The sequence below is a fragment of the Leptonychotes weddellii genome, chromosome 9, assembly GCF_054177405.1.
Source record: "Leptonychotes weddellii isolate Sample4059 chromosome 9, ASM5417740v2, whole genome shotgun sequence".
Classification (NCBI taxonomy): domain Eukaryota; kingdom Metazoa; phylum Chordata; class Mammalia; order Carnivora; family Phocidae; genus Leptonychotes; species Leptonychotes weddellii.
In genome coordinates this window covers 27456582-27480942 of record NC_138377.1, presented here as the reverse complement: position 1 = coordinate 27480942, position 24361 = coordinate 27456582, and the positions used below count along the sequence as shown (strand labels likewise).

Genomic DNA, 24361 nt, shown 5'->3' with positions numbered 1-24361 from the left:
TGAAATAGTCTATGTATCACTTATATGTGGAATCTAAAAAGACCAAATTGATAAAGAGAGTGAAGTGATGGTTATCAGTGGCTTGAGTGGTTGGCAGGGGAAACGGGAAGATTTTGGTCAAAGGGTACAAACTTCCACTGATAACATGAGTAAGTTCTGGGGATCCAATTACAGTATGGTGGTTATAGTTACTACTACTGTATTATATACTCAGAAGTTGCTAAGAGAGTGAATCTTAAATGATCTTGCCACAAAAAAGAAATGGTAATTATGTGACACGATGGAGGTGTTAGCTAATGCTACAGTGGTCATTTTGCAATATATATAAGTGTATCAAGTCAATGCACTGTATATCTTAAAGGTACATAATGCTATACATCAGTTATATCTCAATAAAGCTGAAAACAAACAAAAAGTTTATTACTAAGTATTCTTTAATGCTATTGTTAATGGAATTGTTTTCTTAATTTCCTTCTCAGTTCGTTAGTGTATAGAAATGCAACTGATTTTTGAGTGATTTTGCATCCTGCAACTTTAATGAATTTGTTGATTAGTTCTAACAGCTTTTTGGTGCAATCTTTAGGGTTTAGTATGTGTAAGATCAAGTCAGGAATTATGTAAAGAGACAATTTTACTTCTTTTCCCATTTGAATGCCTTTTATTTCTTTTTCTTGCCTAAATTCTCTGGTAGAACTTCCAGTACTATGTTGAATAGAACTGTGCAAAGTGGGTATCCTTGTCTTGTTTCTGATCTTAAAGGAAAAACTCTGAGAATGTTAGCTGTGGGTTTATCACATATGGCCTTTACTATGTTGAGGCACATTCTTTTTTTACCAAGTTTGTTGAATGTTTTTATCATAAAACAGTGTTGAATTCTGTCACATGCTTATTCTGCATCTATTGAGATGATTGTATGATTTTTAACCTTTGTTCTGATAATGCAGTATACCATCAAGACTGATTTCAGTATATTGTACCATCCTTGCATTCCAGGGATAAATCCTACTTGATCATGGTGTATGATTCTCTTAACATGCCGTTTAATTTGGTCTGCCAGTATTTCGTCGAGGATTCTTACATCTGTGTTCATCATGGATACTGAACGTAGTTTTCTTGTAGGGTCTTTGTCGTCTTTGGTATCAGATTAATGCTGCCCTCATACAATGAATTTGGAAATGTTCCCTTCCTCTTCAATTTTTGAAAGAGTTTGAGAAGGATTGGTGTTAATTCTCTTTAAATGTTTCGTAGAATTCACCTATGAAGTCCTCTGGTCCTAGACTTCTCTTTGTGGAGGTTTTGATTACTAATTTAATCTCTCTACTCATTTTTGGTCTGTTCAGATTTTCTATTTCTTCATGCCTCAGAGTTAGTAGGTTGTACGTTTCTAGGAAATTCTTATACATTTTCCAATTTTTTTAAGGTTTTCCAATTTTTTGGCATATAATTCTTTATATATAGTACCTCTTTTTTTTAAGTTAAACTCATATTTTTTTTTTAAATTTTTTATTAACATATAATGTATTATTTGTTTCAGGGGTACAGGTCTGTGATTCATTAGTCTTACACAATTCACAGTGCTCACCATAGCATATACCCTCCCCAATGTCCATCACCCAGCCACCCCATCCCTCCCATGCCCCTCCACTCCAGCAACCCTCAGTTTGTTTCCTGAGATTAAGAGTCTCTTATAAACGGTTTGTCTCCCTCTCTGGTTTCGTCTTGTTTCATTTTTCCCTCCCTCCCCCTATGATCCTGTCTTGTTTCTCAAATTCCTTATTATATATAGTCTCTTAATGATCCTTTGTTTCTGTCTCCTCTTTCATTTCTAATTTGATTTGAGTCTCCTCTGTTAGTCTAGTTAAAAGTTTGTCAATTTTATCTTTACAAAACACCAACTCTTAGTTTCATTTTTTTCTAGAGTTTTTCCTGTCTCTATTTCATTTGTTTTTGCTCTTATCTTTTTCACTTCTTTCCTTTTGCTAACTTATATGTGAAAATTAAACAACACACTCCTGAACAACCAGTGGTTCAAAGAAGAAATCAAAAAGGAAATCAGAAATTATCTGAAAAGAAATAAAAATGAAAACATACCAAAATTTATGGGGTGCAACAAAAGCAGTACTAAGAGTAAAGTTTATAGTAATAAATGCCTACATTTAAAAAGAAGAAAGTTCTCAAGTAAGCAATTAAGCTTACCGCTCAAGGAATTAGAAAAAGAACAAAAAACTAAAGATTTCTGGTCTCCAGTGCTCGCTTCAGCAGCACATATACTAAAGATTTCTGGTTTCCAAGAAATCTGTCCATTATTATCAGTATGTCCATTAATTAATATGAACATTAACATGTCCATTAATAGTCTTTCATATTTCTGGTTTTGTGTGTTCTGTTCCCATTTTCTACATCAGAACTGTCCAAAAGAATTATGTGAGCCACAAATGCAAGCTGGTAGTTACATCTTTTTACTCCGTACCCCACCCAAGTCTTTGAACCCAGTATGCATTTTATACTTACATCACAGCTCAGTTTACACGGGCTGTGTTTCAAATGTTCAACAGTCACATGTGCCTAATGGCTACTGTACTGTGCAGGTCTAGGTGTTCTTCCCCCACCCTCCCTCATACATACTATGTACTCGCTGAATGGTCAACCACAGCTACCCTCCTACACTATCATGGTTACCCATATCCCTACACACACTATAATTTACTTATTCAACAGACACTATTTTATCTTCAAATGGAATTCATGAGAGTTCTCTAAATTGACTTTCCTGTCCTACATTCCATTCTGTCCTCCGCTCCCTTCACCACTACATCACCATTCCAATAGCACATAACTCTCACACGGTGAAGTCAGGGAAAGGGGAAGGGGAGGCCTGTTCTAAAGTCATCTCAAAGTGTGAAAAATCTCACTTAATCTAAAACAAACCTGAAAATTTTATCTCCCCATCAAGAAAAACAGTATACATGACATTGTGTGTACAAAGCCCTGTAGGTGTCTCTGTGAACTGAGACTAACCAGGAGAATAACATATTCACATATTCCATCTCATACCTACTTCACTTCAAAAGTTCATTTAGTAGAATGGCAGGTGGATTTGTTATTGCTATTATGCTAAACAACATAAGAGAATTTATATAACTTAAGCATCAATATGATGTAACTCTATTTATTACTCCTCCATTTATTATGCCAAACCCTCTACTTCAACTGTTCTTTTTGTTACAAGTTTTTTGTTTCTTAAGTTTACTTATAATCTCTACACTCAACGTGGGGCTCGAACTCACTACACCGAGATCAAGAGTCACGTGCTCTACCAACTGAGCCAGCCAAGCGCCACTTGTTACAAAAGTTTTAACTAGTCTATCATTTAAGGACTTCGATATCTACTACATCAGGATGAAAGGCAGCATACAGAATAAAAACAGCATGAGTTTCAGATTCTAGTTTAGTTACCATCTATGACACTTTCAGCAACTTTGGAATGAGAATGTTATGTATAAGCAGTCCTTAGTTTGTGAAGATTCAAAGAGAAAATAAACTTAAGAGCACAGAACAGTGTTAATTCCATTCCCTTTACCCACTATCTCTATTAAGTCTTTAAAAACCTTTCCTTTGATTCAGAGGCCCCTTTTTTTTCCACCGGAGACCATTTTTAACTAATGAGAAAAGTCACTATTTTTAGGTCACAACTGAAACAGTTCTCAATTAAAAATAAATAATCCAGGAAAAAGCATCAAATCAAATTAACCACATGTGTTCTCATTACCTGCACAAATTTGGGTGGAAATTTCTGTCTAAGGTCTAGGAGTAAAGCATCCACACGTTGTCTCTGAAAAATAGAGCTTGGTTCTTCTTTCCTTTTGGCTTTAGGTTTGACTTTATCTATTAAAATATGAAGTCCAAATCAAAACACTGCCTAATTAGTTTGGTGTCTTACATTTTACAAATCTTTGTCCACCACGAATATACTCAAACATCATTATTTTTAATGGCTACTATTCCAAAGATTATCCCCCAAATAAATTAAACACAACATATAGAAACAAGTGTTCTTAACACTTCCCTCTTAAATGAAGTTAACATTTTAACATTTAAAAAGCTGATTAAGTCTTTTAAAGATATTTCAGTTTTAGTATGTAAGCATAGATAGACATTAAGAATTTTAAGGCTAACATTTTCCATAATTACCTAAATCACAATCCAGATTATGGATTTGAAATTATCTTGTGTATATTTTAAGTGTATTAAATGGTCTTCCCACGAACCTAACAGGTACAAATGGAAATGCAAAGTTCACAAGCTCAAGTTATCATACTTGATTATGAGTCACTGAAAAAAACAGACAAACCAAACAACAGCAGATCATAAAGACAAGAAAGAAAAGAACTTGCAAGAGAAATTCTGAAATTAATCACGTATGGAACTTTCCCCAGGAGGGAGTTGTATTGGGGGACCATCTATAAATGAAGAGTTCCAGGTAAGTTTTATTCCAAACATTTCATTAGGATGGGGGGGCAAATAGCTCTTGAGAGAATTGTATTCAACAGATGCAAACTTTCCTATGTCAAATGTTGCTGCCTGCACCTACTATTTTTTTTTTTTTTAAGATTTTGTTTATTTATTTATTTGACAGAGAGAGAGAAACAGCATGAGAGGGGATAGGGTCAGAGGGAGAAGCAGGCTCCCCGCTGAGCCAGGAGCCCGATGTGGGACTTGATCCCAAGACTCTGGGATCATGACCTGAGCCGAAGGCAGTTGCTTAACCAACTGAGCCACCCAGGCGCCTGACCTGCACCCACTATTAAGAATAAATATAACTAGGGGCACCTGGGTGGCTCAGTTGTTAAGCATCTGCCTTTGGCTCAGGTCATGATCCCAGGGTCCTGGGATCGAGCCCTGCATGGGGTTCCCTGCTCACTGGGAAGCCTGCTTCTCCCTCTCCCACTCACCCTGCTTGTGTTCCCTCTCTCGCTATGTCTCTGTCAAATAAATAAATAAAATCTTTAAAAAATAAATAAATAACTATATCTGAAAGACCATTCATTCCACAGGTCTGAATTCTATTTAAAGGCTACTTTCCCTCAGTAATTTATTCTGAGTTGCTATTTCCCAGAGAAGGAAATTCAGAATATAAGTATATTGCCATAGACACATTTCCAGAGCACTTTTATTGTAAAATACGGTGCAGAACCATTAGGAGACTAGCAGCTATGGAAACTAAGGGGTCTCGTATCATAACAGGTAATAACATGGAAAGATCAGAAAACAGACTGGTCATCTGGAGACAGGGCTATAAAAGCATCTCCCCTACTCTGAACATGGGAGATTCAGGTTCCAGATTTCAAGATGACTCAACAGTTAGGTAAGCAGGATACATCATCATGACCCATTCCTCATCACTGATACCCTCTATATGTTCCAAGTATTTTAAAACCTTGAATCAACTTACCAAAGATTACCAGTTACCTACAGATTAAAATTTCTATCTGTTCCTATGGGAAAGCTTGTATTACCACATCTAGTTACATGAATCGCAGCTATGAAAATGTCATCATCCTATGAAGTCTTTCTATCTAAAACACACCTTGAAATCAATAGCTGTTTTCTTATAGAAAACAGCTTTATTCTCAGAATACCAAAAAGTGTTCTACCCACCTTGCTCTTCATGATCTTTGAAGTGCCACCAATACCCTTTGGAAGGATGATATCTACAGTATGACAGAGCTTCATCAAAAGCTGATTGAATGCCATGCACTGCAGTAAGCTTGTAAAAAGAAAACAAATTCTGAATTTCTCATTAGATCAACTAAAATCTCCAAAGTAAATACCCACAATATTACATATGCAAAGAAAGTAATTTTCTGTTTTGTTTTTTTCAGAACTTCAATCACTATAGAGCTGAGGCTGTGATATATACTTTTAACATGAACTTGGCCCATAGAAAGCCATGTTTAAGAGATTCTAGTAGTCAACACTTCGTGCCAACATACACAAGGGAGAGAAACTTCTGTTTGATTCTTGGAAACAAGGTAGCTCGATTAAAAGTTTTCTTTAGTGTTTCAAGAATGTGAAATACTTACCACCCTAGAGTTTATAACTGACCCCAAGTCTGGCGCTTGATAGATCACTCCAGCAATGATATAGTAATCAGCCAGTGGGATAACTAAAGTAGTGAAAATAAAAACATTCATGAATATAGCTATGCACACAAACTGCTAAACAGATTTTCATAAAAAGAACAACTAAAATTTGATATTTTCTCATATTAAAGCTTAAGACAGGATTTGGCAATTCCTATTTTTGTAAATAAATTTATACTGGAAAACAACCATACTCATTTATTTACATTATTATCTAAGGCTGCTATGACACTATCTGAGTAGCTGTTACAGACACCCTGAGGCCCAGAAAGCCTAAAATATTTACTCTCTGAACCATCACAGAAACAGTTTGCCAACTGGAGCAATGCTTCTCAAATTGGAATGTGCATCTGAATCACCTAAATATCTTGTTAAAGTCAGATTCTTACTCAATAGGGACAGTGCATTTCTAACAAGTTCCCAAGTGATCCAGTGCTGCTATTAGTCACCTACACTTTGGGGAGTAAGACCTCAGAGTGAGAGATTTAGGGCCTAGGGTGAAGATACCAGATGCACTGAACTTGCCAATGTGTCCCATTCCTGGGTCCTAAGGAATAAAACAGCTGCTAGTGAAGCTGGTACCACCTCATGTCACTTCCATACCTTGAACCCTCTAATCATGGAAATCTTGTTCCTGGTCTTGCCTTTGTTCTAAGGTTCTTTTTTTCCACTGGGCAGGGACTCTAGATCATTAGATTTTGAAATTAAATACGGATTCTTAACTCTGGAACCACAACTTCTTTAGCAAGTCATTGTCTGAAATCATTATCAGGGTGAAGGTTTTTCCTAAATGTCTTGATGAGGTTATCTAATCAGAAGATGTAGCTGGTCATCTCTGGAATAGTCACTAGCTCTCTGATTCAAAGTCAAATCTGAATTCTATACTCTTCAGTGTGATTTCTAAAGCAAGTTTATGTTTGGTAATATAAGCCAGATAAGTATTTTGGGTGAATGTGTCAATGAGGATTTTCAATTGATCCTCTATGAATTTGGTGCAACTGCATCTACCATGTATGTTTTTAAAATAATTAGACTCAGTGGACTGAGAGGAGTTGTTACTTAGGATGCTTGAGGTTCCCAACAACTATCCTCACAGAAGAGGTGGCTTCAATGTAGTGAGTTACTTTGTTAGTGCCTGGAGAGTTGTCCTTGAGCATGCTGGAAGACTTCTGGTGTCTAAACATGTGACTAGTGGAACTTGGCTTTTGAAATATTTCCTAAGTGGTAAATTTATACCTGCTGAACTAGTGTGCCTAGACATTTCTAAAAATAATACTATTATAGTGGAAACCTCATTTCCTTCTGAGAGTTTGGAATTTTGGCAGGCAGAGGATGTCCACAGAAAAAAATTCTGGACTCTGAGTATCAAAAGGACTTCCCTAAGCAGACATACTACATATGTAGTGTGGGGGGGCGCTGCTGGAGGAAGGATGTACTTGGTGCAGCCCCTTGTAGAAGGGAAAGCAAAGGAAGCTTACACATGGATTCTTACAGATCCCACTTGACATGGCTTTTTCCCTTACTGATCTGTCTGTGGATCCTTACTGTGCTGCCATAACAAATCTTAGGTATAACTAACATACCCATATGCTGAGTCTGCTGAGTCCTCTTAGCAAAGCACTGAACATGTATGTGGTCTTGGGGAATCCCAAAAACAGAACCCAATCCAAAAAAGTAAGAACATGGAGCTCAGAAAGTTAAGCAAATCATTTTAAGCAAGTATTTTAAGAAGAAAATTATGCCTGAAGTCTACATTTTTACCTTGGGTAGGGGACTGCCGCTGTTGCTTCCGAATGATAAAAAGAATGGGCTCTTGAGCGTGTAAAAGGATGTATTCCACTCCAACCATTTGACTGCAAACAGAACACAGACATCCAGAGATCTATGAATGCCCTACAAACAATTGTGTAGAACAGTCAGATTATTATATAAAAGTAGAGCAACTCTGTAAATCAAATTAAAACTGCTTATGTTTGATATTAAAAACTGGCTGTCCAATAAAACTGGTTATTTTCCCAGGCAGATAGAATATAAAGTAAGATTTGATTTTTAAACAACTCTACAAAAATCCACAATAAACTTAAATCTGAGTATTTTGTCATGAAAGTACACTGAAGAGTGTACATTTCAAAAAAGACAACCAAAATACTGTAATACTTCTTGAGATGTATAAATATATGTAAAATCTAGAAATATATAGTACATGAAGACCATCCACGTCTTGACCATGTATTTCAACTATATATTCTACTCAACAAGAAAATGTCCAAAACCTTATCCTTGCCTCCGACAAATTTTGACCTGACAGACTGTTTAAAAGCAACAATAAGTTGTCTTAATAGTTGTAAATATTTGCCTCCTAAAGCTATTTAAAATACCTCAGAAATTTAATTTCAAGAACCCCTCTCTGATGTTCAGCTGACAAATGAAAAACCGTATTACACAACTGTTTCAGAAACTTTTGTAATAGCAATAAGTTCTTAATTATTTAGCATCCGAAGTCTGAAGAACCTTACTTTGCAATTGTCAAGCTAAAATTTTGTCATACGAAGAAAAATCTCCTATAAACCAGACTACGGTTTAAGGTATTAAATTTAATGTTAAAGAAACAATTAAGTATGGTCACTTAGTGGAGAACAATTGCATTGCTAAGATCACTAATTGGATCTGCATCTAAGCCTCACAGCTATATTTTAACTGGATAGTAATATACGAAATTATACAGAAAAGCCTTCCTAGGTTTTAAGTAACTACTGATAATTCCTTTGCATGTCAAATTTGTACAACTCCCCCCCACCCCAAAAAAACTCCAGTTCTTCCAAAACTTCTACTCTGTACTTCACTATCCATAGCTTGAGAGAATCATTCATTTCAAAATCTCTAACTGGCGAAGATGTGACCTTCTTACAATAACTTACTTTAAGTGTTCTAATGTTAGTCTCTGCATTTTGACCACCTCATTATTACATGTTCTATCGTAAAAAGGATTACTTCTTTCTGAAAAGTAATCCAGGACACTTCCACTGTTCAAAATGGGGATCCAGGAACTGTCAACCCAAGAGATTCCCAGCAGATTATCTACAGGAAAGAAACAAAATGATAAAGGATGAGAAAAAAGAAAAAAGCCAATCCAACATTTATTTTGCATCTAATGCAGGAGGCACTACAAATATAAGAATTGCATGGATCCTAACCTATACTCTCACAGAAGAGGTAAGTGTGTAAGAAAGCAATGACAAGATGACATGATAAGTGTTATAACAAAGGTATGAATAAATGTGTTACCAGAGCACAGTGGAAGGAGAATACCTTACCTGAGGGAACAGGAATGATTTTTCACAGGGTGAGGAGGAGGTGGGAAATGCATCCCAAAGAAAACACATTCACATCCGCCAGTTTGAGACCTCCCAATTACGGACAGAAATAAGTTAGGAAGCTATTATATAGAGGAGATAATGATGCAAAAGTTATGAAGCAGGTGAGAAGTAGAATGCCCTTAATTACAGCCACACAATCTCACATTTTGGAATAGAATTAACTCTTTAATATTTCAAAATGCAAAAAGAAAAAAAAAGACATGGTAAATAGAACTAGATAGCTTTATTAATGAGCTTTTGTTGGCTACTGACAGCAGTAATGTTCCATAACACTGACAGTACTAAATCCCATTAGCTGTAAGTTATGAATATCAAAATGCCTATTAATACTAGTTGAAAAAGGAAGAACTGAAAATTTCAACCTCTCCTAAACTGTAATTGCTTCTGGCACCTTTGAAGAAGTCAGACCTACTCCAAGGCAACAAGCAGTTTTAACGGAAATTAATCAAATGAGAAAAAGTAATTTTATAAAGGTAAAATGTGCTGTGTATGTTGTAAAATAAAGGAAAAAAACAGATGAAGTATGTGAATGATCAAATAATGAATACAGACCATTAAGATGGTTCATCATAAATACATCATACCATAACCAAATATCTAACATGCCAGGAAATTATGTTTTCAGAAAAAGACAAATTTTTTTTAATGAAAAGCAACTAAGGATAATCATTACTCTCAGCTTTAAACACTAGAGTCCAGTTATTAAAGTAGTTTTCTTCAAAGCAACTTTCCTACACATTTTTTAAATTTCCTTAGGAATAATTATATAAAAGCATTTGTGGGGTGCCTGGGTGTTTCAGTCGGTTAAGCGTCTGCCTTCGGCTCAGGTCATGATCCTGGGGTCCTGGGATCGAGTCCCGCATAGGGCTCCCTGCTCCACAAGGAGCCTGCTTCTCCCTCTGTCCTCTGCCACTCCCCCTGCTTGTGCTCACTCTCTCTCTCTGTCAAATAAATGAATAAAAGCATTTAACAATTATAGGTTTGTTTCTCACATAATGGTAACTATGTCTATATGGTGTCATAAATTACTGATAATAAACTGTTACAATATTACAGATCATTTCAGCATAGGTAGAAGAATAATCTGCAGAAACAAATAAATATGTAATTATAGATTCTACCTACCAACAATTATGGAGAGTCAACAGTTATGGGCATGAGGTAATGAGGACCTGGTGGAAGGCAATGGCAATGCACAGGAAGATAAGGACGAAATTGACATTTTTAGGGAGAAAACAGACAATTTCCTGAATGATCAATTATAAAGTCAGAGAACTTAGGAACCAATAACTCATTTAGTAAAGAAATGATAATGATTTTGGCTTGGATATATTGAGTTTATTTTTTTTTTAACGATTTTTAGAAATTTATTTATTTGCCAGAGAGCAACAGAGAATACAAGCCGGCGGGGGGTGGGGGGGGGAGCAGCAGGCAGAGGGAGAAGCAGGCTTCCCGCTGAGCAGGGAGCCGGATGCAGGACTCGATCCCACCTGGGATCATGACCTGAACCAAAGGCAGACGCTTAACCAACTGAGCCACCCAGGTGTCCCCGGATATACTGAGTTTAAATATGGAATCAGACTCTTCGGAATTTAGAAGGAATCGTAAATGTCTTCTGCTCCAAGTGACTGTTTGGCGCAATTTCCCTATAATTTTCTTCACCAAGCTGTATTCTGATCAGCAGTCATGTCATATTTTCCCCATTTTCTAAACTAATCAAAGATGAAAAATCAAGCAAGTATGGCCTGAGACTAATACAAACACAAAAAATATTATTCACCACTTCTGAACACTGTGCCAGGCACTACTTTAACCACTTTACCACACAATACCTCAAGAAGGTTGGTACTATATAGATACTACATAGTATCTATGTGCTAGACTGTATACGTGAAATGCTTTTAGCACATTGGAATAACCCAGGAAATGTTAATGATGAAGATGTTGGTGGCAGTGCCAGTAATCAATTTATTTTAAAATTACAATGACCAACTTTATTTCTGGCTTAATCAAGGCTGTTCTAGTTTCTTCTCCCCTCACCTCCAGTTTATGCCTTTTTAAAAAAATAGAGATCTCTTTCATTCTCAAAAAGGTGTGAGTTTAGCAGATAATTTAGTCATGCTAAGTTGAACTCCTTTCAAATGTCAGTATCTCTACAAAGCCTTTCTCTACTTTGCAAGACAGAAATAATGGCTTCTTTCTCTATGGTCTCACAGCATTTTTTATACTTTTATTAATACTCATCATATTTTAACCCAGAAATACAAATGTGTTCCCATTAAATTTGACTTTTTAGACAACTGGGGCTGTGTCTTACTCATTAGGAACTTGCACAGGACCAGATTTAAAATAGTCACCAAATGTATATTAATTTATGATTGAGGGCCAAGGACAAGTTACTCTACCGGACACAGATTTACACATACTCCAGAATCCAAGGATGTTCAGTTACAAAATGGTTAACTGAGATTACGAGGGTGGTATATGGCTGAGAAATAAATTATTATCTGTCCCATTTGGGGACTACCTGATCACGGCTCCGTTAAGAAAATATACTACTAAGTCAAGCAGAATCCAACCACTTCTTACCACCTCCACCGTTACCACCCTAGTCCCAGCTACCTCCAAATTTCCTTGCATTACAGGAATGACCTCTAACTGGTCTCCCTAATCCCACCCTTACCCTCCGACACTGTTCTTAGCAGCCAAGTGATCCTTAAAAACAGTAAGTCAGATTATGTTCATCCCCTTTGGTCAAAACCCTCCAGTGGCTCTCCATTTTACTCAGTGGAAAAGCCAAAGGCCTTACACCATGGCTTTGCAATCCCTATATGATCAAGTCACCAATTATCTCTCTGACCTCATCTCCTTCCCAACTCCTCTCTCACTCTGCTTCAGCCACACTGACCTTTTCTTCTAACGCACCAGACACAGCCCCACCTTAAAGCCTTTGCAATGACTGTAACAAATCTAAGTAAAACACTGTAAAAGGTAAATATCTGAAAACACTCAGATGGACTAAATATTTTTTTATTCAGTAGCAAGGGAACATGTTGACATAGCCTAAGTACAGCTTTCTACCAGCAAGTAATGAAATTAGGCACTTGAAACTCTCACACTGAAAAACATATAAAAACACTGTACAGAAATGCTGAAGATCACTGGACATTCTGAGTAAATATAAATGAGAACATGTTTCTATGAAGTGCGCAAGACTCCAATTTAGTTAATACAGAAAAAGGCATCTCAGGGGCGCCTGGGTGGCTCAGTCGTTAAGAGTCTGCCTTCAGCTCAGGTCATGATCCCAGAATCCTGGGATAGAGCCCCTCATCGAGCTCCCTGCTCAGCGGGGCGTCTGTTTCTCCCTCTGCCCCTCCTTCCACTCATTCTCTCAATCTCTCTCTCAGATAAATAAATAAAATCTTAAAAAAAAAAAGGGCATCTCAAAACCCTTCCCTTTAATAATCAGGTATAAACAAACAAAAATAACCCTAGGTAAAAACGATTAGGAACTATTATAGTTAGACATCTTTTAAGGAAAGCCCTTTTTCTTTAAACTGCTGGGGGTGAGAGGTCTTGCATCTAGGTACAAAAATTCACACTTCCTTTAAGGAAAAGTATACAAAGTTTCAAATGGAAATACATACCGGTTGAGAGTTTCGTACAAGTGCAAGAAGTTTTGTGGGAGCCATCACCACAACAGTAAAAAATATATTCATGGGCGTTCTCTAAGTCTCATAAATTTTTCTCACTCTCATAAATGGTTACTTCCAACCTGGAGGAACCTGGACAGTTTGGAACTAAGTTCTCACGCTTCAAGCTGTATTTTAACCGCCCTTCGTTCACCCTTTGGCATCCCAGAGCACAATTCCTAGGCTTTTTTTTTTTTTCAATTTCACTGAAAAAGATGTGTGTACGTGTGCTGAAAAGAGAATGTATGGCCTAACTGGTACTGAGATCAAGTAGCTAAAAATTGTGCCACTGATTCAACAAATACCTGAGTACCTTTACAATTCAGCTGTGAAAAAGGACCGATCCCTGCCCTCAGTAATTGTTGGGTGTTCGATGGAAGGTATCAGACGCAAAAATAAAACTTACAGAAGAAAATCTTAGGGATTCATGCCCAAGGACGCGCGGGGCGCAGGGTCAGGAATAAGGCAGCTCCCACGCGCAGTCCCATGAGAAGAACCAAATCACGTCATCCCACCCCCTCTCTGCCCAAAGGTCGTCCCTTCACCCGGATAGAACAGCCCCAGTCTTGCTGTAGAGATGCGTGTGTCTGCAACAATACTGCAGGTCTGAGGGCTCGAGGCCCAGAGCTTCTTCCAAACTCTTCGTTTTGAAGCTTTTAAGAGACCCCTAAGGAGCCGGGGAAAATGATTTTTCGCCAGATTAGGGAGCCTTGGGGTGTCCACAGAAACCATTCATAAGCGCTTGGGAGTCATCACAAAAGAACCTGAATCTTGCTTCCGCGAGCTATAAACCCCAAACCAGGCCCCAGCCAATCAGGAAACAAAGGGTAATAGCGCAAATTACCTCGGATATCAACCGCCGCCATAATTCCAAAAGCGCTCACAGGTTCTCCTTCCGGCGTGCCGTAAACGTAACAACTCCGACGACGGAAGTGGCCCGCTGCGGACTGCAGGGCCGGTCAGGAACGTAAGGAGGGGAGGAGACTGCGCAGCCTGGGGAGAGGCCTGAGAAGAGGAGGTGGGGAGGAGCGGGGCGTGGAGGAGGGGGCGGGGCCGGGTGGAGGAGGGAGCGGAGAGAAGCGGGGCGGGGCTGGGGGCGGGGCTGGGAAAGAGAGGGGCGGGGCGGGGCGGGGCTGGAAGGTGAACGGGAAGCAAAGAGGTGAGGGCAGAGGCTGCGAGGTGGGAGAGGGGCAGGGCGGGGAGGAGGGAGCTGGGCAGGGCGGGAAGGAGGGAGCTGGGCAGGGCGGTGGAAGGAAAGAGGCAGGGAGTAAGCACTACGGGTAAAAGAAAATTTGGAGACTTTGAGGAAAAAGAGACTGAGCGGAGTCCTGCCCCCCTCCCATCACTGAGAGATTCGAAAATTGGACCTTGATCTTTTGCGATCGTTAAAAAAAAAAAAAGCATTCTGATTACGCAGAGTTGCGGGGGAGCATCTTCAATTTTAAAAGCTCCCTCAGGTGTATCCAAAGGGCTGTTAGATTTAGGAACTACTCTGTTGTTTTTCATCCTGCCTCAAGTATGGGACGCTACAGAACTAAGCAGAAACAATTTGAGAGCCATTAGCTTTTAAGTGACTAAACCCATTTAAAGTCTAAACCCATTAAAGAAAGTGTTAGATGCCTCTGAGACAAAAATTTCACAAGACAGGAAATGTTTCTGAAGTAAGATATTAATAAGATTAAAAGAAAGGGAATACCTCTGGGTCCCTGATTAAAGATTTAGTGTCTGCATTCCAGGTAATCTGGGGTAGGAAGCAAGCCCGGAGAGGGAGTAATTCTGTGGTATGGGGAAGCTATAGAAAGCCTCAGAAAGATTCTCAAGCTCCAGTGTGGCCCCATAAAAGCAAAATGATGAGGGTATCTACCAAGCAAGATACTGATACCGAGAAGAGAACCTCCAAATCTGAAGGAGCCCTGTGTACAAGGATGAGGTGTGGGTGCCTACATCTTCTACAAAACTTAGATATTATGAGGGTTCCCCCAGAATTTAACCACAACCCAGGAGCAAAGGGGGAGGACCATGAATTTACTGTGATTTTTCACCTCATCTACTGGGAATTCAAGTTTTAAAAATCTAAGTGGAATAAAAATATACTGTGTTGCTTTGTCACATTTCAAATTTTTTAAAGATTTTATTTATTTGATAGAGACACAGCAAGAAAGGGAACACAAGCAGGGTGAGTGGGAGAGGGAGAAGCAGGCCTCCCGCCGAGCGGGGTGCCCGATGGGGGGCTAGATGCCAGGACCCCGGGATCATGACCTGAGCTGCTGAAGGCAGACACTTAACGACTGAGCCACCCAGGCGCCCCACATTTCAATTTTTAACTGGGATTTTATACCTGAGATGGTATGTGTCCCAACAGAAGTATGCACATGCACAGAGCCGAGTTTTAAAAGGACTGATCTTTTTTCCAGAAGGCAATTTTCAAGAGGGACTGGTGGGGGGCTTGGTGGAGAGGGCATTCCAAAAAGGGGGGGACATCATGTCCAACAAACAGAAGTGTGAAACATTAAGCTTTTTGTTTTGTTGGTTTTGTTTTCTTGAATTTTTATTAGGAGAGGAGATTGGGAAAAAGAACACCAGAACATGGATCTGCAGATAATAAAACACATGATAATCATGGTAAGCCAGACCTGAGAGCTCAGCCTTTATCTTGTAGACAGTGGGAGAAATGCAAATGGGTTTCCATTTTAGAATACTCAAGGAGTATGAGTTGGAGGCATTTATAAGACTCAAAGCAGAGAGTCCATTTAGGAGATAGTTGCAAACTAAATGATGTCTACACTCACACAAAGGCAGTGATAGCTGAGGGAAGAGAAAGGATTACAGATATTTAGGAGATAGAGTGGGAAGGGAATTAGTGACTAACAGATGAGCATGATGAGGGAGAGAGAGAGAAGAGAAAAATGATTTCCAAGATAATGATTTATAAGACTAGATGCCATTAATCAGATTAGGAATGACAAGTAACAAGTGAGTAGGTGAAAAAAGGGATAATGATTTATTTTTTAACATGTCCATATCAATGTTGTACATGAAGTCTCTGCAAGACATTCTGTACACTAGGGTTTCTCAGCCTTTGCACTGTTGACATTTTGGGCCAGATAATTCTTTGCTGGATGTATGGAGAGCTGTCCTGTGCCTTGTAGGATGTTTAGCAACATCCCTATCTTCCAGTTTTTTCCTGGCTCCTCAGGAGTCTCTTAGAAGCTTAAAGGGGAGGGAAGAAGCTCTGTGCTGCAGTACTGTTCTACACACGTATCTCTACAACAATGTTGGGGCTGTTCCATCCGGGTGAAGGGACAGCCTTTGGACAGAGAGGGGGTAGGATGACATGATTTGGTTCATCTCTTGGGACTGGGCATGGTAGCTGCCTTACTCCTGATATTGTGCCCCACAAGTTCCTGGGCATTGTGAAATGGAATTGGATTTAGGAGAAGTGACAAGAAAACTCCTTAAAATCTCTCTCGATCTTAGAACAATGTAGACCAACTACTTCATTTATGCTAATGTTCAGGAAATCCACAGAATAAAAAGATAAACACATGATAATATTTTGTATGGTATCTTACCAGAAAAGTGTTCTAGCAAGTATTAAATGTGAGAGGTTTTTTTTCTCTCTCTCTCTTATTTAGTGGGGGAAAAGCCAGCTACTTCGTAATATAGACCAGGACAGAAAATTATCTCAGAATTCCTTAGGGGGTATTGAAAAGTTACCCTGGAACCTCTGAGAGTGGCCCTGATGGTCTAGGGAGAGATATGGTACCAAATATTTTGTAGTTAAAGGGTTGTAAGAAAATCTACACCACCCTTCATGGCAAAGACCAAAACTTGACCTGGGTTAGTACCTCTGAAGGCAGCAGTTCAAAAAAATCTGATTACTAAGAATTCAATCCTAGAATCCCAAACATAGAGCACAGATAAGCTTAACACAGAAGAAATAGAATCCTTGGGATGCCTGGGTGGCTCAGCTTTTTAAGGGACTGCCTTTGGCTCAGGTCATTCCCAGACTCCTGGGGTAGAGTCCCTGCTTTGGGCTCCTTGCTCAGTGGGGAGCCTGCTTCTCCCTCTGCCTAACACTCCCCACTGTGTGTTCTCTTTCTCTCTGACAAATAAAATCTTTTAAAAAAAGAAAGAAAAGAAAAGAAAGAAACAATCCTTCCAAGAACCTCTCCTTGGATTTGTATTCTCATTTCAGGACAGTGGCCATGTATCCATGAGATTGTGTAGCACTAAACCTCGTAACACTCTATGAGGCATCAAAAAGCAATAGCAAAGGTAGACTAAATTGATCATATTCCAGTATGGCATTCAAAGACAGCTAACAGTCTGCACACCCTTCGGGTTGAGTATGCCCCTGAGACGTCTGGCTAATTCTGGAGTGAAGCAAAGGAAATATCCCAAGGAAGATCCTTGACTGATGACTGGTATGACAAGGAGGGCCCCAACAGTGATGCTGAAAGTCAAATTGCTAAATCTCTCTTTTTTTTTAAAGATTTTATTTATTTATTTGAGAGAGAGAGAATGAGAGACAGAGAGCATGAGAGGGAGGAGGGTCAGAGGGAGAAGCAGGCTCCCTGCCGAGCAGGGAGCCCGATGCGGGACTCGATCCTGGGACTCCAGGATCATGACCTGAGCCGAAGGCAGTCGCTTAACCAACTGAGCCAGCCAGGCACCCCACAAATTGCTAAATCTCAGGTGACAATCCCAACAAATTTTGGGAGGGGGTGGTTGTGGCAATAGCTTGGAAATCTGCTGGTAGATCTTGCTTTATTCTTAGGATCCTTCAAATAGAGGATTAGATGGCTTCCTAAACAATATTACAGGGAAGAAGAAAATAGTAATTCCTAGATCTTATTAGTAATGAAATTGTTCATAGTGTTCTCATATTGTCTTTTTTATCTGGGCTATTCCAGCACATATGTCCCCATTTCTAGCCAGTTATTTTTTTCTTTTTTCATGATTAATGTCACAAAGGTTTATCTAATTTATATTTTTTTAAGGAAAAACTTTTAGTTTTATTGAGTTGCTCTATGGTGTCTTTTTGTATTTCACTTATTTCTGCTTATATTTTTATTCTTTCCTTTTATTTTCTTTGGTTTTATTCTTTCAATCTTTTCCTAATTTATTGAGATAAACATTTAGCTCATTAATTTTCAGCCTCTATCCATTTCTTAAATAAGCATGCAAGGCTATAAATTTTCCTTGGAGAAACATTTTCATTGTATACCTCAAGATTTGATGTATAGTGTTTCATTATCATTTGCTCTAAGCTTTCATTAAGTCCTAATTCAGTTTCTTCTTTGACATATCAGTTTACTTGTGTGTTTTTAACTTCCAAATATTTAGAATTTTTAACCTATCTTATTGTTATTAACTTCTAACTTAATTGCATTGTTCTCAGAGAACGTGTTCTACATAACACCTATTCTTTAATATTTGTTTAGATTTGCTTTATGCCTTATATGAATCATGTGTGCTTAAGAAGGATATGTATCTGGGACACCTGGGTGGTTCAGTCCGTTAAGCGTCTGCCTTCGTCTTAGGTCATGATCCCAGGTTCCTGGGGTGGTGTCCCGCATCAGGCTCCCTGCTTAGTGGGGAGCCTACTTCTCCCTCTGCCTGCCGTTCCCCCTGCATGTGCTCTCTCTCGCTCGCTCTCTCTGACAAATAAATAAATAAAGTCCAAAAAAAAAAAAAAAGAAGGATATGTATCCTTTAAGTGTTGGATACAGAATCTGAATGCATGAGATACCCCAGCTTCTCAAAATTGTCTTTCCTGGTCTCCATGGCACTACCTGCTTCTAGTATCTTGCTGCTTCTCAGACCATTCCTTTTCTATCTCTTACATTGGCTTCTCTTCCTTTGTTCTACCCACAAATTCTCTAATCCTTAGTTCCATGCCTCATCTTTTCTATCTTTTTGTTTTTTACTCCCCTCTCTAGACGATCCAATTCATACTGTGTCTTCAGATTCTATCTGTATCATCATGGATGACAAGTAGCCTAATCCAGACCTAATCCGGACCTCTCTCCTGAGTTCCAGAAACGTATTTGCAACCACCAACTGGACAGCTCCAACTGGCTGTTTTATGTCCCGGATTGCAAGATTTTCACTCTTGCCTGTATTCTTGCTCTTAGCTAGGAAGACTTGCCACCCCTCTTCCTTACTGCCTGCATCCAGTGTAGCATCAAGTCCTGTCCATTCTCCTCAGGCTCCTGTCCTGTATGAGGCTCCTCCTTGGCATTGCCACTGCTGCTTTTCTAATCCCAACACCCAATCTGTCTTGTCTGAACATTGTTGCTAGGGGAACTTTACTTTTAAAAGTGCTTTCTTGTTCTAAAATCTCTACTGACTCCCTCTTTTCTGCCCACAGGACATAAGTGCACCCCAGCTTGCTTTTCAGCTTTATCTCTCAACTCCAAACCACCACCCCATACACTGAACCCCTACAACACTGAGCTTCTCATAGATTCTGGAACTGCACAGGATGTTTATGTCTTTGAGTCCTTGGAAGTGGTTCCACCTAGAAGTTTTGAATGCTATTTTCTCTCTTCCCTCACACCCTAAGCTCAATATTCAGGAGAGCAAATGTGTATGCATATACATGCACACACACACACCTGGAAAGACCTACTCATATGTAAGCAAGATTAGAATGAAGGGGAAAGTATTTTTAAGTTTATTGCTCTGCAGATTTTGACAATTAGGGACTAATGTGATTTTAGTTGGAGGAGAACAGGTGAGTAGGGAGAAGGCACGGAATGGTTAATAATACCTATATTGGCAAATAGTCCCCTTCTCTTCATTTTCTCTCTGCTGCCTTGTTAGGAAATTTTCTTAAGTCCCCATGAAATGGTAACACATTCATTTCCACTTCTCTTCAAACACCTAATTGCCCAGGCATTTAGATGATTGGATGACGTTATCTCCCAATCCACTTTCATGTTACTTTCTCTTGGAATTGGTTGCCTGGTAACTCTGATACCAGGCTTGCCTTCCCAATAATTATGCTCTTTGTATTCTCCAATAATTATCTCCTGCTGAGTTTTCCTGCAGTTTACATTTTATTTCTAGATCTAAAATGTGTGGACATAAAAAAGTAATTTTATTTTCTTAGGACCACGTATGGAGTATATTTATGTAATAACCCTTACCAAACATTCATTGGTAGGAAGGAAATTTCTGGGCTCATTTTCCATTTCCTGCCAGATAAAGTGACCCTTTCCTTCACAGACCTCTGTCCTTGTGAGTATGGATTTAGGTAACCCGACATATAATGTGAGATAATTCTTTACTTTCCTGGGTGCTCAAGTGTAAGATTCCATGTCATTTCACAGACCCAGATTAAAAGATTTTAAAAATTGGCTTTAAAAACAGAAAAAATGGGGCGCCTGGGTGGCTCAGTTGTTAAGCGTCTGCCTTCGGCTCAGGTCATGGTCCCAGGGTCCTGGGATCGAGCCCCGCATCGGGCTCCCTGCTCCGCGGGAAGCCTGCTTCTCCCTCTCCCACTCCCCCTGCTTGTATCTCCTCTCTCGCTGTGTCTCTCTGTCAAATAAATAAATAAAATCTTAAAAAAAAAAAACAGAAAAAATGTTTGAAATGACAGACTTTGTAATACAGTGTCTTATCTTGTGTCACCAATTCATGACATGAGTTATTCCTAAATTACATGCACTTGAAGAGTATCAGTGCATATACCATTTGGACATACAGTATACCCATGTAAAATGTAAAACCATATTGTACATGTGCTAACCTTCAGGGCTTTGTATTTTATTTTATTTTGTTATTTTTTAATGATTAATATAAGATTTATTTAGACAGTGATACATATAGTCATCATTACCAGGCTTAATATGAGGTGTTAGATATTTGATCCAATTTTCTTTCCTGAATAAGTTTTTCTTTCCTACCTCTGTCAGTTTTGAAAACAAAATACTAGAAGAAGAGGGGCAAAATTCCAAACTGAACTCCTAAGAATGAGGTCTTGGGAGTGGGTCTGAAATTGGGGTAGATACTTGCTGATTTTGTGTGGGTCTAACGAATCAAGGCAGGATCTTCAATGAGCCCGTGGTGGCTGAGGTCGTTGTACCAGAGCAGCTACTCCTGTTTAAGTTGGGATCTTAGGCCAGCCATGGCCTTGCACCTTCCATAGTTTCCCGAGATTTGTCATATTTAGCTAGGTGGAGGATATGGGGCAGGTGGCCAGGTGCAACGGTTTGTCAGGACTTTGCATTTTAATATGCCATACACTAACCTGAGAATATCTGTCTGATTCGTGGACAGATCACTCAAAGAAACGATTTGTCTTTTCAGTATTCATTCATCTATTCATTTTTATTTATTCATTCACTTGTCAGTTGTGGATGGGCACAGAATGGCCCTGTGAACCAATATTGTAATATAAAGTGAAAAGTGAAGTAATACAAGTTATTATAGGTTTGTAGAAGAAAAGTCAACTGCAAAGCTCTTGTGGAGCTGTGAAATAATGGGGGAGGGTTTCTATTCTTAACATGTTTAAATTTGTGATTTTAGATGAATAAGACATAGTTGTACACATGTATACACTCAAAGATGAAACAAGTCACTCACAATTAATTTTTACTGCAAATTCTATGCCCCCTCTTGCCAGAAAACTGTATTTACATATATGAGTTGGTCAGATCTCAAAAGCTAGATTAGAAATTACAATGAGATCCGTGGCATTTTGATATAAAGTGGAAATAAGTTTGACATTGATGTGTAGCTAAAATTGAAATAAGTCAAATTTGAAATTAGAATGAATAAGTCCAAAATGGTATTAAAAATCACACTTGTGTGTATAAATTCAATAAAAATACCTTTCTTTATACAAGTATAGGGAACATAGGTAGAAAGATCTTACGAAGGTAGGGTCTTTAAATTATTTGATTATGTTAATGTTGCTTATTATCAATGCAAAGTATTAAAAATACCTGAATGGACTCTAAGAATCCCCAAAATACAAAAACTTGATCCTGGCTTAATAGTTCTTGATAGAATTAAATTTGCAATATCACTATCACATGACAGTTCCATACAATTTGTTCAACCATACTCCATAAGATACAGCTATGATAAATGTTAAGGAATAAACTAGAATTGGTAATGACTATTACCTTGGTCATTCAATTCACCCAAACTAATATAATTCTAGGCATAAAAGCTAGTTAAGTTGAAACATAACAAAGTTAAAATACAATTGAATTGGAGAAGATGTCAGCAAAAATAGAAATAATAGTTAACATTTACATATGAAGTACTTATAATACGTCAGGCACAATGCTAAGCACTTTCAAAAGGTTGCTGCAATTGGGCCCTCCCAACAACCTCATGCATAGTAACTATTAAATCTCCAACTCACAGAACCAGAGGGTAGAATGGTGGCCTCCAGGAGCTGAGGGAAATGGGGAGATGTTGGTCAAAGGGTATAAACTTTCAGTTGTAAGATGAATAAGTTCTGGGGATCTAATGCATAGCATGATGGTTTATAGTTAATAATATTGTATTGTATACTTGGAATTTGCTGAGAGAGTAGATCTTAAATGTCTTCACTACACAAACACACATACACACAAAGGTAACTGAGGCAATAGGTGTGTTAACTTGATTGTGTAAACATTTCACAATGTATATATGTATTAAATCATTACATTTTACAATATAAATATATATTGTTTTTATTTGTCAATCATACTTCAGTAAAACTGGGAGGAAAGGTTGCCAACTTACTTATGAGAGAACAGAAGCTTTGGGAAAGCAAACAAGTCACTCTAACTCACAGTGATGAGTGGCGGAGCCCAAGCTCCAGGTGCTTTTACTCTCTCCCATTTTGCTCTTCTGCCTTTAATGTACTGAACATAACAACTAAAATTTGAACTATTATCAAAAGATGAGTATCATGGCTCCTAGAAGAGGAATGAGAATGGACACTTTGCTCTAGCCAGGGGAATCACTGGTGCAAAGACACAGAAGCGGAAGGGATTTTGTTCAGAGAGCGGGGCTATTATGCCTTGAGCATGCGATGTGATGATGCTGGAAAATGAGACTGAAAGAGGCACTTGGGCCCCCTTTGTTCCAGATCTTATTTGCTTAGGAGTTGGTTTTTTTGTTTTGTTTTTTGTTTGTTTGTTTGTTTGCTTAGGAGTTTTGATTTGAACCTGAAGGCATTGGCTGGTCAATGGAGGCTTGTATTTGATAATGGGAACTCAGATGTCAATGTGGAGGGTGAATTGGATGCATACTAAGCAATAGTTCCTAACAATCCAGACAAGAGGTGATGCTGGACTAATTTAAGGCAGGAACTATGAAAGTAATAAAGACATGGGCCTTGAAGGGGTAAGAGAAATTTGCTCTTCTCCTCCCCCAGGCCTAGTTGACTTCAATCAACTATTGGATATGTGCAAAAATGGGAATGGTCAGCAAAGGAATGCTGTCCTGAGTTTTTCACACATCAGTAATGTTTCCCACTGTGGCTTCTTCTTTACCAATCCAGATGGGGAATCATCATTTGTGGACTTCAGAGGAAAAGGTAATTATAAAATTCATTAGGCTTCCTGAATAAAGAAGTGTAATGTCTTCCAAGAATAATTAAACTACCGTGGGCAAAGAGCCTTATCTGTGTAATTTAAAGCAATGTAGCAGGTCATTGTATAGTGTCTCAAATCTAGTCTACATGTAGCTAATTCATAATCATGCTCCATGTGGCCAAAATTAGTCACATTATTCTATAGGCCAAGCAAAAATACTGGTTTTGTTTTAGAGGTTTCAATATTCTATCTAATGTTGTCTAATGTGCATCTGAATTATCCATTCTCCTTTTCTCAATGTATTTGAATCTTGCTAGAATGAAAAGAAAAAAAAAATAGAATCTATAGCATGTAGAATAAATAGCTCTTGTTTCAAGAGCCCAGAGCCCCTTAGTAGAAGGAGTTTGGGATGGAATGTTCTTATACTTATTTAGAAGACAGGGAGGGAACCCAAACAGATGTGGGCCAAGCAGCCAGGTGTTGAGGTGGTCAATTAGGATAACAGGCCAAAATGAAAATAACAAGCAAACCTTTTTATTTACTGCAACAGTGCGGGCAAGAGGGAAAAGAGAAAGGCACTAGCTCACTAGCGTTCCATT

General features: G+C 38.6%; 1 protein-coding gene and 1 long non-coding RNA gene across 3 annotated transcripts in view; one reads left to right on the top strand and one right to left on the bottom strand.

The window, feature by feature from the left end:
• The window catches only part of MED6 (mediator complex subunit 6), an 18120-nt gene extending 3917 nt beyond the window's left edge, over positions 1-14203 (bottom strand). Inside the window, exons 1-6 of one of the 2 annotated variants that reach the window (XM_006734463.3) lie at positions 14057-14196; positions 9062-9221; positions 7905-7996; positions 6084-6166; positions 5659-5767; positions 3770-3885 (exon numbers count right to left, since the gene is read on the bottom strand). In XM_006734463.3, the coding sequence (XP_006734526.1) occupies positions 3770-3885; positions 5659-5767; positions 6084-6166; positions 7905-7996; positions 9062-9221; positions 14057-14078 (582 nt within the window). In that variant the 5' untranslated portion in view covers positions 14079-14196. Of the gene's footprint in view, positions 1-3769; positions 3886-5658; positions 5768-6083; positions 6167-7904; positions 7997-9061; positions 9222-14056 lie in introns of both variants that reach the window. The other variant, XM_081830321.1, reaches the window with a different exon arrangement.
• LOC145723399 (uncharacterized) lies at positions 14164-24361 on the top strand. Its single transcript, XR_014148390.1, has 3 exons — positions 14164-14230; positions 15768-15834; positions 23603-24361. It is a non-coding gene; the product is annotated as an uncharacterized LOC145723399 (long non-coding RNA).